Raw genomic sequence first — 16,380 nt, 5'->3', positions numbered from 1 at the left:
TATGTTATGCTACAGATAGTACAGATTTTGTTAAAACTTACAAATAGAGATAAGTATTGCTTTGCTATGTTACGTTATGTTATGCTCTACTATATAAACTGTAATTTTCATACATCTCATGGTGCTCGTCTCTCCAGCTACCACTTGCCTACAGGGTCAGTTTAAAGAATTTCATATTGTTCATGTTTGCGTTTATGTGCTTTCATTGGTTCGTATGTGGCTCACATCAAGCACGCAGTTTGCATATAAAATGATGGGTGAGCGAATCCATACTCGTGCACATATGAGAATTGATATACTATAATGTGGCCAAAGCAAAATTATCGCAGCCGCTGAGGGACTGAGCAAAGAAATAAGTATTTGAGAAGACTATCGGCGAAGGACAGCAATTGGCAGTTAAGCAGGCAGGCACACACACATACACAAGCGAGACATGAATACTTAACCATGTGTGTGCGAATCAAATGCGGTTCGAAAATTGAAAATGCGGATTCGCATTTTTCACATTTTATCCTAATCAAACGAGCTTAATTCTTCCCAAGTGCCGAGAGTGAGTGGTGAGTGAGTGGCAGAAGCCAAAAAGCATGCCGAAAACGCTGAAATTGGTAAAGAGACCCAACAAAGTCAAGCACACACATACACTCACATGCACACCAATAAATATAGAGTGACTGACTTTTGCGAAATTTTATTTAAATTGTAGCATAGTTTCGGGCGCATACACGCGCTGCTCTTGTTGTTCGCTTTGTGTGTGTGCGCGCTTTGGCTCGTTGGCTGACTTATTTTATTTGCCGATGCTGGCAAGTGATGGATTTTGTTGTGCGCTGCCCGTTTGATTGGAATTGTTGTTGGTGGCTTGTGTAGCGAAAACCTTTTCATATCGCGCCTCTTCCACTTTGTTGTAGCAACTGCCAGTACAATTACAATATTTATACGAGGCACTCGCTGGCTTTGATTTTATCGCCGCGTTGTATTGGCGATTTTTTAACCATTTGCCAGTCGGACGAATAAAATTTATTTGTTCAGATTTTTTTTATATTTTTTCCAATTTTTTTTTTAATTTTTTTTCCACGATTTTTGCACTCGCAACACTTTTGCGCTATTTTAACACGCTTTTCTGTGTATTTTATTTGCTTTTATTTTTACTTTGCAACAGTTCTCTTGCGCCCAAATTGTGCAGGGTTGCCGGGTTGCGTCGGCATTTGCGTCAATACCGTAGGCTTACGGCGCGCTTTTTGATGTACTCTCAACAGCAATATCAATTTTTTTCTTTGTGTTCCTTATTTCTTCCCCCTTTTTGTATCACTCTTCAACGCCACTCGTGCTTCATGCTTTGTTCGTCCAACGCCTGGCTTTATCATAATGAAATTCATGCACACTTAATTTGCATGTTGTGTCAGTGTCCGTTATTGAACAGCGTTGCCGGACTACAAAAAAAAAATAAAAAGAAAAGGAAAGCAAAAATTAATGGTTAACAAATAAAAGCGGCACTCACGAATAAAAAGTGGAAAATTTTTGTAAACAAATACATATGCATAATACATATACATATACAGTTATTTGTATATCTGTTATTGCCGAAAGCCAGCCAGCTTCAATACTCGGCATGTACGAGCATTTATTTTTAATACACTTGCTGTGTTTAATGTAGTTCAGGCAGTGATTTATCAGCGCTTTTGATGGGCACTTCTTGTGTGCCTCCCTGCATTGCTTGCTCCATACTCGTTCACTTTTATATGTGTGTTCGGCAACGGTCGGCTTTTTGCCGTAGTTTTTTTTTTTTGTTACATTTGCTTCCTTAATCTTTCTTGTGTTATTTTCGGCCGCTTATTGACAGCGTGCTGACATGAAAGCACTCAATTTCGTTTGGAGCATGTTTGATTGTTTGATAAAAGCTGCGCTGAAGGGATTTGTTGGGCCAGAAGTCTTAATTTTTTTGTGCGCTCGTATACTTAAAAGCCAAAGAAACTGTTGAGCTCTTTTGGTGTTTTCTTTTTTCTTTAGTAAAAAATGTGGATTATATTTCTTCGTGGAAGTATTTTCAATTAAAGCTTAGTTGTGATTTTTTCTACATATTTTGGGTGAAGCTTGGCGTTAAGAAATTATAAATATTTCCTAAAATTGTTTTCGTCAATAAAGAAAATATAATTTTTTAATTTTTAATATAAAGATATAATTGCATGATTATTTTTTAATTTTCTTGAATTATACTGAGTTCTTTTTTAATTTTTTTCTTATTTTTTATATTTTATTTAATTATAACTTTTTTTTGCATGTATTTCTTATATTTTTTTTATTTAATTATAACTCTATTTTATATTTTATATTTTGTTTTTATTTTTTATTTTTATTTATTGTATTTTATTTTGTAAAATTTTTCATATTTTTTCGTAAATATTTTTTTCGTTCAATAAATAATAAAATACATATTTAAAAATTTTTTTATTTTTATTTTGGTGAATTTTTTGACTAAGTTAGAATTATCACTTTTTTTATAAATTAAAAAAAATATTACAAAAAAAACAATAAATAAAACAAATATTTAAAAAATATAATATAATAATGTAAAAAATATAATAAAATAAAAATATAATTGTTATTGTTATCATTATATATATTTTTTTCATGTACATTTTATTCTTAAAATATTACATTTTTAATATAATAAACAAATGTTTTTTTATTAAAAAATATAATATTTAAACTTTTTTTTCCAAAGTATGGTTTTAAATTTATTTTGGTGAAGTTTTGTGCAGAATTAAGATTATTATATATATTTTTTTTTTCAATTTTAAAATATTATTATTATTAACATATTTTTTGGTTTTTTTTATAAAATATATTTTTACATTTTTTATAAAATATTTTATTTGCATTAATTCAAAAATATAAAATAAAAACATATTTATTTTAATAATTTAATATTTAAATTTTTTTCCAAAGTTTAATGGTTTTAAATTTATTTTTGTGAAGTTTTGGGCTAAATTGAGATTATTCTTTTTTTTCATAAATAAAAAAAATATTCGAAACAAAAAATATTTCAATATTTCAATTTAAAAAATATTATTATTGACATATTTTTTAGATTTGTTTATAAAATATGTTTATTTTCATTAATTCAAAAATATACAATAAAAAAATATTTATTTTATTAATTTAATATTTACAAACAAATTTTCCAAAGTATGGTTTTAAATATATTTTTGTGAAGTTTTGGGCTGAATTAAGATTATTAGTTTTTTTCATAAAAATTAAAAAAAAAAATATTCAAAACAAATTTTTAATTTTAAAATATTATTATTATTAACATATTTTTTGGATTTTTTATAAAAAATAATTTTTCATAAAAATTAAAAAAAAATATTCCAAACAAAAAAATATTTTTTTCAATTTAAAAAATATTATTATTAACATATTTTTTGGATTTTTTTATAAAATATTTTTATTTTCATTAATTCAAAAATATAGATTTTTTTTTATTAATTTTCAGAAAACTTTACTTATTTAAAGCTTAAAATTTATCACAAAATTGCATTATTTATAGAAATGGGATATTTTAAATACTTTTCTTCTGTCAATTTTCATACTTTATAAGCCTCTTATTGAACTAAAAATATGATTTATTTCGATGTCCAGCCATTTCCCTCTCTCTCTCTTTGTGTGATTCACATATAAATTGATATTTTGCACAAATTTCCAATAAAAACAAACATTTTCATCATTTAAAGAGGCACTACCTATATTCATCGGCCTTGAGCCACATACAAAAAAAAAAGAAGAAAGGCTTTACATTTCTAACCGCAAATGTTGCGTTTTTCTCCATTTTATGTACTTTCAATTACAATTACAAGTACTTTAACTGTGTTGAGCACACCATATAATAACGGTAAAGTGCTAATACCTAAAAAGAGAGAGAGAGAGAGAGAGAAAATAATAATAAAAGCAAATAAAGTAAATAAAAATATGCTGACAATAGAGAATTGCCTAAGCCTAGAGGCGGCGTAGTGCCTTCAATACGCACACATCCATACAAATACACACACACACACTCATACTCACCTGGGGTCCTGACAACAAATCGTTGGCATGATTGGCATATTCAACTAAGTGGAAATAGCCAATTTTCAATATTAACTGACCTCATGCTGGCACATGGACGAAGGATACCTTTTGTCGTGCTCACCTGTCGGCCGTCCCGAGCCTGGGATGAGAAGTCAAGCTGTAGTATTTACAGTGCTGCTGAATACAGTGTGCACATACAAATCCTTGCTTTACAAAATCTCATTAAAAATCCATACAAAGTGGACAATACAAACACACACACGCACACATGTGTACGCACACAATTTACGCACCAGCTCCACACTCATTTATTAACCTTTAGAATTGATAGTGAATGCGTTGGCAATTGAATGGGATGTGTGTGTTTTGTTCAAGTGTTTGTTGGCCCATTGAGTTTTTCAATTGTTTGCCTTACTTACTTACTACCACGGAGTATTTGTTGTTGTTTTTATTTTTGTCTTTACTTAGTACGCACTTACAATTTTCTAAATGCGAATGTGTCACTGACATGTTTCATGTAATTTGGAGTGAGTGGGCATTAACTGGGGTAAAAACTATTTGAGTGTGTTCTTTATTGACTGAGTATTGAATAGCGGTGGTGTGGCTTTAAAATAATGCAGAGCTTTCTCTTTAAATAAGTTGAAGACATCACACAGTTGCTGAGGACAGGAGAGCTGAGAAAGAATATATCTTTTTGAGAGGCAACTATCCTTATCTAGACGAAATGGCCCGGAGTCGAATGAGAGTGAGAAAGGGAGAGAGAAGAAGAAGCAATGCTAAAAATGGAGATAGGGAGTCTTGGAGAGAGCAAGGGGAAAAGAAGAGAGAAAGGGAGAGATACGAAAGAGCTCAGGAATAAAGAAAGATAAATAGTCGTGGAGAGAACAAGTGATGAGAAGAGAGAAAGGGAGAGAAAAAACAGAAGCAAAGAAATGAAGAGGGATTTATAGATATGGAGGGACCAATAGATCAGAGGAGAGAAAAGAAGAAGCAAAGGAAGAAAGAGAGCCATGGAGAGAGTAAGAGTGTACAAAAGGAGAATAAGAGCAAAAGATAGAGTTGGAGAGAGAGGGACAGATAGAGATACAGGAGAGATAGGTAGATGCAAGTAGTTCCAGGCTCAAACTCAACAGTTTCTGCAGTCTGAATAGTCAGTTCCTGACTATCTGGACTCTCGATCCCCTCGAGGACAACAATTGTCGTTCTCGGAATGATGTCATGTTATTGCAAGACAAATGATTATGTGGAGCTCTGCGGGTTCGGACACAGGATTCTTACTAGAATCTTTTCCGGTTCTCTGCAGGCTATTCTGTGAGAGTTAAGTTTTTCTTCTTCATCTCCAAAACTTTTCCACTCTAAAATCGAATCGAATCTTTATATTTTACTCTTTGACTTTCCCACCTTAAGTATGTCGCACGCCTTCAGCATTTTTTGGTGCACATTCTGCTTGTCACATTGAAATATATCTCGTTCGCATTGTGCTCATTAAAATTTAGCATGTTGCATGCGCGTGGACCCAGCCACGACCGTGCCACTGTGCGCCGTAAATATTTTCGAAGGACAACCTGTCGTATACGTGATATTTTCAAAATTGCTGTGAAATGCGACGCTGTGTGCCTCTTTGGCTTGCCATTTTCATGCATTCCACGGAATTCCTTTGTATTTCTTAGGTTTCTGCTGTCGAAATCCGTTATGCTCATTTTTTACAATGTCTGCTTGTTGATTTTCGTTCATTTTTGTTCTTGTTGTTGTTGTTTCAATTTATTTGTATTGTGGTTGTTGTTGTTTGCATGTGATACAGACCAATTTGAAATAATACCAAGAAAGTGCGCACGTGTGCCACAAACAAGAGTGCAAATACTTAGACAACCGACTGGTTGAGGCTGAGTTAGAGGCAGTGCCGTTGAGGGGAGCGGAGCGCGCGGCATGGAAATCACACAAAATTGAAATGAATGGCGCAAAAGTGAAATAAGCGCGAACGGCGCAGGTAAAGAAAGCAATGAAATTAATGTCTGCGCTTGGCACGAACGTGAAGCCACAGCAAATGCGCAGACACGCGCCAAATGCACAACAACCAGAACAGCAACAACCGCAACAGCGTCACAACTGGCACACCACTAAATATTAGTTTATATTTTTTGTCTTTTCGGGTGTGTGTGACTCTATGTATGTGCCAGCCGCAGAGCGTCTGCTCAACAAGCGCGCGAGCGCCGCTAAGCCCTTGGCGTCGCGTTGCAATCAGGTCAACCTGACCCGAAGTGGCTAACGCAAATACCAGCGCACAATTTCACATACAAACTCACTGGTGTGTGTGTGCTCTTCTATTATCTATCTGCTAACTGCTCTGTGGCGACGGCCAATGCTAAGCGCGCCTGCACACACTGCAGTTTAGGTCACTGAGCTTGGCGCTCGAGCTCCAGCTCCAGCACCGGCTCTGGCTTCATGCTTCGGGCTCGAGCGCTGCTGTGGCCCATTGTGGGCGTAGTAATGACCGCATTTCAATATCCGCATTTGGGAGTACGTCGCCCAGCAACGGGCGCTGTGCGCTGCGCGGAGTAACACAGCAACAGCTGCCAGCAACGTACTCACATGGATGCCGACAAATAACCAAGCGCACGTGTGCATTTGCAATGCGAATAGTCGAATATTGCAGCAATGGATTTAATTGTTAACTCAACCGAAATTGTTAGCCCGGATTTCAATGTATTTGTACTCGGTTGTTGTCGTCGTTGTTGTTGTGTGCGCTCAGCATGTTGCTTGCATCGGAATTCGCAACGCAAACACAGTAAAACTATTAAATATACAATTTGGCCACACATGAGCATGAGCTCAAGCATTTACGGTGGTGGTTTTGGTTTTGCTATGCGAGCACGTTTCGAATAACTGCAAATCCGAGCAGTTCGTGGTACATGGAGAACTACAAAATATTACTAAATTCTATGGAAAACGCATGGAATTTTCTAATTCGCATTAAGAAAAGTGCAAATGGAACGTTAGAATGAATAAAATATATGGAGAAAGAGTAGTGCAATACTGTGAACTTTAACCCGTAGAAGACTGACTTTCTCGTATTAAGAGACATACTTTAACTTTAAGAGCCCAGAGAACTTGATATTTCGGAATGCTCCCTGAAAGCTCCTGAAAAGCTTATCCTCAAAGGCAAAAATGGTGTAAGAGCCTTTCATTCCTCCAAGTCTGACTTCAGGCAGTCTCTTAGGTAGCTCGTTAACCGAGCTGCTGGTTTCCTCTTTGGAGCCATACTTCATTACGAAAAGATGGTTCTTTAATAGAACTTGTGCTTCGTAATGCCCACTTAAAAATCTCCTGGAAAGTCTTCGAAAGCTTTCTTAGAACACCCTTAGAAGAAGATGGCCTAAAGATGGTCCTCAGTTTTCGGTAGTTTGCGGGACATAAAACGGTTCATATTCTGAAGTTCAGCTAGACTACCGATCTCATCTTTATTTGCTGGAGTGTCGGAGCCAGACTACCGAAGTAAAAACATGGTGTTTGGAAAGTGGTGTAAGTGGTAAGGATGGACCTCATTTTGTAGTACTTTGATTTTAAAAAGGTTTGTTCAGATCTAGGAATTCACTTGGTCCTGCGGCTGACCTTTGGAGCTCTGGGGCCATACTACCAGAGAAAAAAAGTCCGTCTCACGAGCTCGATACCGATCCCAACATCAAAAAATATGTAAATATAAAAGGAGTCACTACAAAAACCTCCCCGACTAACTAAATAATAAAGAAACGTTCAACGAACTCCGCATTGAATGGTCCCCTCAAATGTAACCATACAAAGCCATACGCAAATGTCAACGCAACGCTAACAGCCGCTAACTATCACGTGTGTGTTCGGCAAGCGTTGTCGATGTTTGACAATGCACAAGTACCGTTATTTTTGTTTCAATAAAGCCAAGCGTAAATACAATTTTTGGAATTTTACAACACATGCATAAGTGGAAGTTGGTGCGTTTGGCGTGGGAGTGGGGGAGTGCGTGTGTGTTTGCATTTGCCAAGAGCCAAAATCGTCAGGCTTGCGGCTGCCACTACGACGACAACAATTGCTGCGACAGCAACAAGCCAACATGTTTGCCACATTGTTAGTCAGCTCAAGCGGATGTTTGCTTTTGCAACAGCAACAACAACAACAACAACCACAACGTTAAACTATCGTCCGTCGCTAGGCTGAGCGGGGCTTTGAGGGCGGTGTTGTGAAAGCAACTGCAAACGCATGCGTTGGCATTCGCCTTTTGAGTCTCATTCTATCTTTATATGTACCAGTTGTTGTTGTATATTTTTGTTGTTGCTACATATTTTTTTGTGTGCTTTTTGGTTGTTGTTGGCTGTGTTTCCGCTGCTTTCGATTTTGGTAATTGCTTCGCTTCGTTGACGCTTCATTCCATGGTGACTTTGACGTTGGCGGCTTTCGGCTGCTGGTTTTCTTTGCCTGATTGTTTGCTGACTGACATTTGCTGATTTATGCATAATTGTTTTATATTCGAGTGCGTGCGTGGGGAGACTGAGTGCGTTTGTTATGAAAAAAAGGCTGTTATTAGTAGAGGAATACTGCCAATAGTGTTAGCTGGATTTAGTAGATTACATTTGGAGATGAGGCTTCGCATATTTCTATTTGTGAGTTATCGAGTTCTTGAGTCCTTAGGTTCTCGAGAACAATATCAGGACTCCGGATTTAGTAGATTACTTTGGGAGTTCCTGAGTTCTTTAGTTCTTGAGAATAATATCGGAACTGAAGGTTCGCAGGTTTCTTTTTAGGAGTCCTCCAGTTCCTGATTTCTTTGGCTCTCGAAAACAATATCGGAATCCGGATTGAGTAGATTACTTCGGAGATGAAAGTTCGCAGGTTTCTATTTGGGAGTTCCTGAGTTCTTTGGTTCTGTTTGGGATAATTAGGATAGACTCGGAGGAGGAGGATAGACGGACAATAGAACGACTGACTATCATTGCAGCCAGTCTTCTGGCGTTTAAAAAACTGTGTCAGCCGTCGGAGACTTATAAGTATATGAAGATTTTCTCATGCTGTTCGTTTGTGGACCAGCTTCGTAAAATACAAAATTAAGTGCCACTTTATTGAAATCTCTTGAGTGATTTACGCACCTTTAATATATTTATAAATGTATTATTAAAATTATTATTTTACCTAGCTCACCTCTACTTTATTCCTGTCTTCCATGCATAAACGTCATCAACAGTTTTACCGTTATACTTTCAGTCGTTGTAATTTTTTCCTCAACGCAAATAAGTTTTGTCCAGCTCTCTATCTAATATTCTCATTTCCCTTTTGACCAGCCAGAAACAGAAACTCAACTAATTAATTTGTCCGCTGCACATTTTTTTCAATAAACTTAAATTTTATTACCAGCACATCCAGATGTTTTATTTTTCGTTTTTTCGTTGCAAGCTTAATGTCAATATAATAAAATGTTTTTAAATTAAGCGAAATTAAATAGCGCCGTCATGAGCTTTGTCCTTCAGCAGCAGCTGACTTTGTTGCACGTTGCTGTACGTATCTCTCTTTCTCCCTCCCTCTCTCTATATATACATATGTTTGTTTGTGTTTGTGTGCTTGCCTGGACTTTGCGTAATAAAAAGTTATTCAACTCTATCTCTCATTACTTTTACTTTTATTACAGCTTCCGGCGACGGGAAAACAATAACAACAATTGCAACAGCTGGAGTTTGGCCGAACAGACACCCGTTAAGTGGTGCAACAACAACACCAACAAAGCAAGCCATATAAATATAAGTGTTCATAAAAGCTGCAAGCAACAAGCCATACTGTGGCGTTATTATTTTTAAGCGCTGCGCGCCAGAGAGTGAGCGAAAAAAAACCCGTTGCGCTAAAAAATAGGAAACATAATTGCCAACAAAAATGAGTTGCGAAAGTTGTTGCAAAATAAGCGGCGAAAAAATTAGACCAGAAAACTAGTGCAAAACAATAGAATTGCTGCGTGAGAAAGCGAGAAGAACTAGTTAACGCGCTTAAAGCACAAATTTAACGGCAGTTTTGCATTTAAGCAGACAAAAGTTGCTTTTGCCCATTAAAACAGCTGAACAACAGAAACTAAACAGCTGTTTCTACAATACTAGAGCGCACAGACAGCGTGAGTAACTGAGCACTAAGAGTGAGAGAGAGCGCTAAACTGTTTAAGAAGTAAAATTTGTAAGCGGTCACTCTTTCTTTCACACCCTCCGCTAATTGCCGTGCTGGCCATCGTTCTCACCTAAGGCACCACGCCCATACGTGGGCGTTATTATGCAGAAGAAACCCCCGTTGCCGTTGACCGCATTCATTGGTGGTCCGACGCTCATACACGCCTCTCAATCGGCGATCAGTTCGAGCAGCAGCAGCAGTATTGGCAGCGGAATGTGTTTCCCCAGCAGTAAAAGTGGTAGCGGCGGTGGCGGCTCAAACGGTGGCAGTGGTGGTGGTGGCGGTGCGGGTGAGAAGCAGCGCGGCGCTGGCGGTTTATGCGGCTGCCAGAAGGCGCCCAAGTCACATTGCATATCGGCGACAGGTGAGAGAGCATAAAATAATGATCAAGAGAAATTGATCAGAAGGTGGTGAGAATGAGAATAAAATGTGCAATTAGTGAATTGGGGAGAAAATTATTAGAGAGGCATAGAGAAAATGCAAGAGAGATGTGTATAAACAAGAAATGAGTAGTAGGAAACTATTAAAGCTGAGTAGCAGAAACTATTCCGAATAAGTAGAAGACACGACCAGTTATATAATAATCTAATATGAAAAACGACAACAGTGTAATATAAGAGAGGGAGTGAGGTAGAGATAGAGAGATATGGAATATATAGATAGAGAGTGGGAGATGATAAAGAGATAGTGAGATATATAGAGAGAGATAGAGATAGATAGATGAATAGAGCCAGATATTGCATAGATAGATAGGGAGTGAGAGATAGATAAACAGATAGAGAGAAAGCGAGAGAAGGAAAGAGAGATCGGGTTAGTTAGTGAGTAAAAGTGAGAGAGAATAAACAATTTAATGAACAGGTTGAAAGCATAGTGAAAAATTAGGAAAAAATTTGTAAGAAAATTTAGTAAAAAAATATTATATGATTGAGAGGACAAAAAATTGAGATCGTGTTAGTTATAGGAACTGAAGCCGAATAAAAATTGTTATTAATAAAATTCATAAATTGAAAATTAGTCAACATTTTCAAACTTTCCGAAACAATTTTTTATTATTATTAACGGTAATTTAATATTTCCTTTTCACCCACATTAATCTCTCTACACATTTTGATCCCTTCAGGCGTACTCCTGCTCGTGCTACTCTATACCGCCATGGGCTCCATTATTTTCGTCACACTCGAGGGTGAATTGGACGACACCAGCGCGCTGGAGACCGCAGTGGCGGCATCCAAAAAGTTTCCACGCACCGAATTGGCCAATGAACAAATAAGATCACGGTGAGTAAACCAAAAATAATTTCGCCCGTTATGTCATATAAAATTTTTAAACAACACACCACTCCCCCTCCCCAAACCACTCGAACTGTGTCTTGCGACATGCCGCAAAGCAACTTACGTTGAGTGCTCGCGTGTCGTACACTTTCCAGTCACGTTTCGGTCAGTTAAGCACGAAAAAGCAAGGTTTTCCGGTGATTGTTGTGCAACAACAGCAACAATACTAACACTAACTATTTCAGTGCTATTTTGGTGCAAGTACTAGTACATAAAATGGGCGACTACAAACGAAATCGTGTAATGACAGCCAGCAGATGAGCGTGCGATGAGAGTGAGTGGTTTTGGGTCGTCGGGGCGTATACGTGACATTCGTACACTGTCACACTCGTACACCACACTGTGTGTTTGTGTAATTTAAAGTAATTTATTTTTAAAAGCAACCTAAATATAGTATCCGATTACATGAATTGACAAAATGGCAAAAATATTTTAATGCTAATAAACGCATTGACAGGGGCGAACCGAGCGGCCAAGGCGACTGTGCGGTGTTTAGTGCGCGCTTAGCAAGCCATTTTGGGTATTTAGCCGTTGGCCAAGCGCAACAACAGCGGCTGTTGGCCTTCGTTGTAGGACATTTTAAGGCGTTAAGTGATAAAATTTAATGGCTGTCGCCTTGTGCTTAGCAAGCCACTTACAGGACACACTCACACAGACACTTTTATATGGTTGTCTCTATATGGCTTTGATCTTATGTTTTCTACTCTACATTGCCCCTCCCACCAACATGACTCTCACTTTCTTCATCATCTCCATTATATTTTAATATTATCTGATGTGTTTTTTTTTTTTTTTTTGTTTTTGTATTACATTTTCCATTATTTATTCTTTATTGCCTTGCCTTGTCTATTTGCTTGTGACATTTACTGTTGAACTAATCACTTGTGTTGCCCGGCTGCTAGGGCATACTGAAATGTATGGCTTGCCTTGAACTCATTGTGTTCTCGTTTAGATTGCAATTTGAGATTTTCCATATTTGCTTTTGTCTCATAAGCAAATAATTTCTTGTATGATCATTATGCGTTTAACACATTTTCCTTTTTCTTTTTCTTTTTATTTTTATGTAAAATTCATTTATATTTGATATGCTTCTTTTCGACCTTATAAATGCTTATCTTACATGAACACACACACAAACATCTTTTGATTCAACTTATTTTATTGGCTTAGACAGCAGACTGATATATGAAATGTTTGTGGGGGCTTTCATATATGGTGATGTGCAAATAAAATTTTATTAACATCCATAACTGTACATACATATATATGCATGTATTTATGCAGCTTTATTATTTCAGTTATTTGTAATGCGAAATATCTTTCATACCAATAATCTTAAATTTCGTGAAATCATAAATTTGAAAAAAAAAACTTTGAAGTGCTTATTTATATACAGTTACAATTTTTAATTTAGTTTTCTTAATTTTTAATTTAATGCATTTGTGGGTGTGTTTTTTATTTATTGAAAGAAGAGAGTCAAAAGAAACTTTTTTTGATTTTTTTTTTTTAATTTTTTTGGTAAAATAACTCAAACTTAAAAACATTAACATTTTTTTTTAAGACTAAGAAGCAGTTGTTTCTAATGATATATTATTTAAAAAATATAATTTATTTATGAATATTTTTTTTTTTAATAATAACTTATTTATGATTCAAAATTTTAATTTTTTTAAGGAAAGTAATTTTATATATTTTTTATATTTAACGTAAATTAAATATTGTTAATAATTATTAATTTGTTTTAAACGTTTTTTATTTATTTTCGAATTATTTTTTAAATATAATTTTTATATTATTTTTTTCTGACTATATATTAAATTTTTTAAATATTTTTTATTAGTTTCTATTATTATTTTTTGTTTTTATAATTTTTTTGATTATATATTATTTAAAAATACGTAATTGAAAAAATATTGCTAAATTTTAGATTAAAAAAAAGTGGAATTAATACTACTTTTTTATTTTTAAATTAAATTAATTCATGTTTATTAATCTTTATTCTGCTTTCAAACCGATATTTTTAATAGTTTTTTTTATTATTTTATTTTATAACAATGTTTTTGGTAAATATATTTTATAATTATTTTAAATACTTTTTGTTGTTGTTTTATTATTATTTTTTAGAATTTAAAAAATATTATTTTTTACGAAAACCACTGATCAAAATAACACTTCAATACTAAATAATAAAAAGGTAATAATTATATGTTTTAATTAAATTAATTCCATTTATTGACCATTGCTCAGTTATTATTATATTTACACAATTTTTTGTTACTTATTTATTATTTTTAATTTTTTTTTTCTGATTATTTTATAATAATTTTTCTTTTATTATAATTTATTTATTAGTTTTATTATTATATTTTGGTTATATTTATTACATTTTTGACTATATTTTATAATTATTATAGTTTTTATAGTTTTTTTTATTATTGTAATATTTTTTTTTGTGATTATATTAGTCAAATGTATGATTATATATCAAATATCTCCCCTCCTCTTTTTTGCGCTTTATTCAACGCTTTATAAAATGTGTTATAGTGATCGGATTTAGTTCCAATATGCGCTCTTTCGTTCAATAATATGTTTCCATCTAGACGGCAACTTCATAATACCTCCCTCGTAAAAGCCCCCCTTCTTATTTGCGTCCTATCGGACAACCATTTTTCCCAAGCCTCTTTTGAGTTCACCGTTACACCACCAAGGGCGTTCGGCATGGGCAGATGGTAATCACTTGCCGCTCTGTTCGGGCTGTATGGTGGATGCGATAAACCCTCCCATCCGTGCTCCCGTAGCTTCTGACGAGTCATCAACGAAGTGTATGGACTGGCATTGTCCTGGTGGAACACTACACCCTTCCTGTTGGTCAATTCTGGACGCTTCTGGCCGATCGCCTGCTTCAAGCGGTCCAGTTGTTCGCAGTAGATGGTAGAATTAAGCGTCTGGCCATATGAGAGCTGCTCATAGTGGATGATTCCCTTCCAATCCCACCAAATCCACAGCAAAACCTTCCTGGCCGTCAATTCCGGCTTGGCCAATGTTTGGGACGATTCACCGGGCTTCGATCACGACCGTTTTCACTTGATATTGTCGTATGTAATCCATTTTTCGTCGCCAGTCACCATCCGCTTCAAAAATATGTCGAGTTCGTTCCGTTTCAGTTATTTTTATATCGAGTTCAGCATATGTATTTTTATTAAACCTATTTTTATTAAAATTTATGATTTTTTTTAATTTTTATTGTTTTTAAAATAGTCTTTGAAATAATTTAATCAAAATTTATAAAATATTTTTAATTTTTAGTAGAAAAAATTCAAAACTTATTTAATTCAACATACTTTATTTTTCACTCACTACCATCGCCTTTTCACAAATGTTACGTATACGCCCTGTCTGCCGACTAAATTGAAAATAAAACAGCGCATAATGGTAATAAACACAAATATTTAGCAGCGAATTAGCAAAACACATTCATAACTGTTGAAATTACACAAATATTTGTCGCACAACAAAACAACAAAGCCAGTGTCAGAGACAACAAACAACAATAGCAGCAACAACAACAACAACACTAGCAACAGCAACGTGGACAAATTGTTAATAAGATTCACAATAATTGCATGAGAATTTATTAATGGCGAGTAAAGCAATTACTTGAAAGTAAATCCGTCATGAAACCTTTATGGAGCTGTTATAAGTCGAGCATTAACATGGCAAGCCGACAGGTGAGCGATGAGTAGGTGGGTGGTAACGCAGCGAAGTATGGCAATCAGTGCAGTGGCCTTTGCACACACCCACACACCGTGGCACGCCACCACTCATTTGCACAGGCACAGCAGAGCGCAACACAAATCACGTTTTGCACCTTGAATTATGTGCACGTCATATTGAAGTGTTGTTGTTGTTCTCCTTGCTTTGTATTGTGGGGTTCGGGTGCGGGAGAGACCCACAAAGTAGGGTCACATTTGCTGCTTTCAGGTGGTTGTTGCTGTTGCTATTGTTTATAACGGTGTTATTAGTGCGGTTATTTAGTGGGGCAATTATGTCTTTCGTCGAGGGTTGATAGGCCGCACACACGCCCTCAAAAACACAGACAGCTTTCGCTCAGAGCGTGAGATGGAGAGAGATGAGAAGCAGGGCGTGTTTGTCCATTTGTTGTGCACAGCACATCTGCCACCCATTAGCTGGTTGGTTGGTGCGGGGCATTGAAATAAATATTCCGAAGGAGCCGAAAAATTTCCAAAGCTAATAATTACATTTAATTTATTTCAATTAGCTCTAAATAAAAATGGAGAGCTTAAGGAAGGTCGTCGATACGTGTAGTTTGAGTAGAATTATTGTAGTTTGACGCAGTTGGGGCCTTTTTGAATATTTATTAGTCATTTAGTGAGAAGAAAATCAGATTCTTCCTCTCTTCTATCTCCGGTCAAATGAAGAGTTCTCTGGAGCTTTTATTACCATTCATGATTTCTCAATAGTTAGGGCTATGTTAGTAGATCTTTTGTAAAATTTAGAATTAAATTGTAGAATTAACTTAATTATCGACCTTAGGTCATTGTTCAACTAAATCCACTCTTTCAACCTATCTATGTGAACCTCGTCTTCAAAAAAGGTGGAAGCTCAACATAAAAAGGCATAGAGAGATTTCTGCCAAGTGTTATCCAATTTTATCACATAATTTTAGGCGCTACGTCCTTTAGTTTTATTATTTCATTCGTTAAGCGAAATTAAACCATACTTCTCGACTGGTTTATGAATTTATTATTTAAACTTTAGCTGTTCTACAAAACCAAAGTCCACAAATCAAATCTTA

At 35.5% G+C, this 16,380-nt stretch overlaps 1 protein-coding gene across 1 annotated transcript in view; it reads left to right on the top strand.

The window, feature by feature from the left end:
* The window catches only part of LOC105212741 (uncharacterized), a 172,364-nt gene that overhangs the window by 34,690 nt on the left and 121,294 nt on the right, over nt 1-16,380 (top strand). The window contains 2 exon segments of the mRNA XM_054230733.1: nt 9,713-10,597; nt 11,354-11,510. Coding sequence (XP_054086708.1) covers nt 10,336-10,597; nt 11,354-11,510 — 419 coding nt within the window. The 5' untranslated portion in view covers nt 9,713-10,335.

The sequence above is a fragment of the Zeugodacus cucurbitae genome, chromosome 5 (genome assembly GCF_028554725.1).
Source record: "Zeugodacus cucurbitae isolate PBARC_wt_2022May chromosome 5, idZeuCucr1.2, whole genome shotgun sequence".
Classification (NCBI taxonomy): Eukaryota; Metazoa; Arthropoda; class Insecta; order Diptera; family Tephritidae; genus Zeugodacus; species Zeugodacus cucurbitae.
The sequence above is the reverse complement of the archived record's forward strand: the minus strand, read 5'-3'. Positions and strand labels throughout refer to the sequence as shown.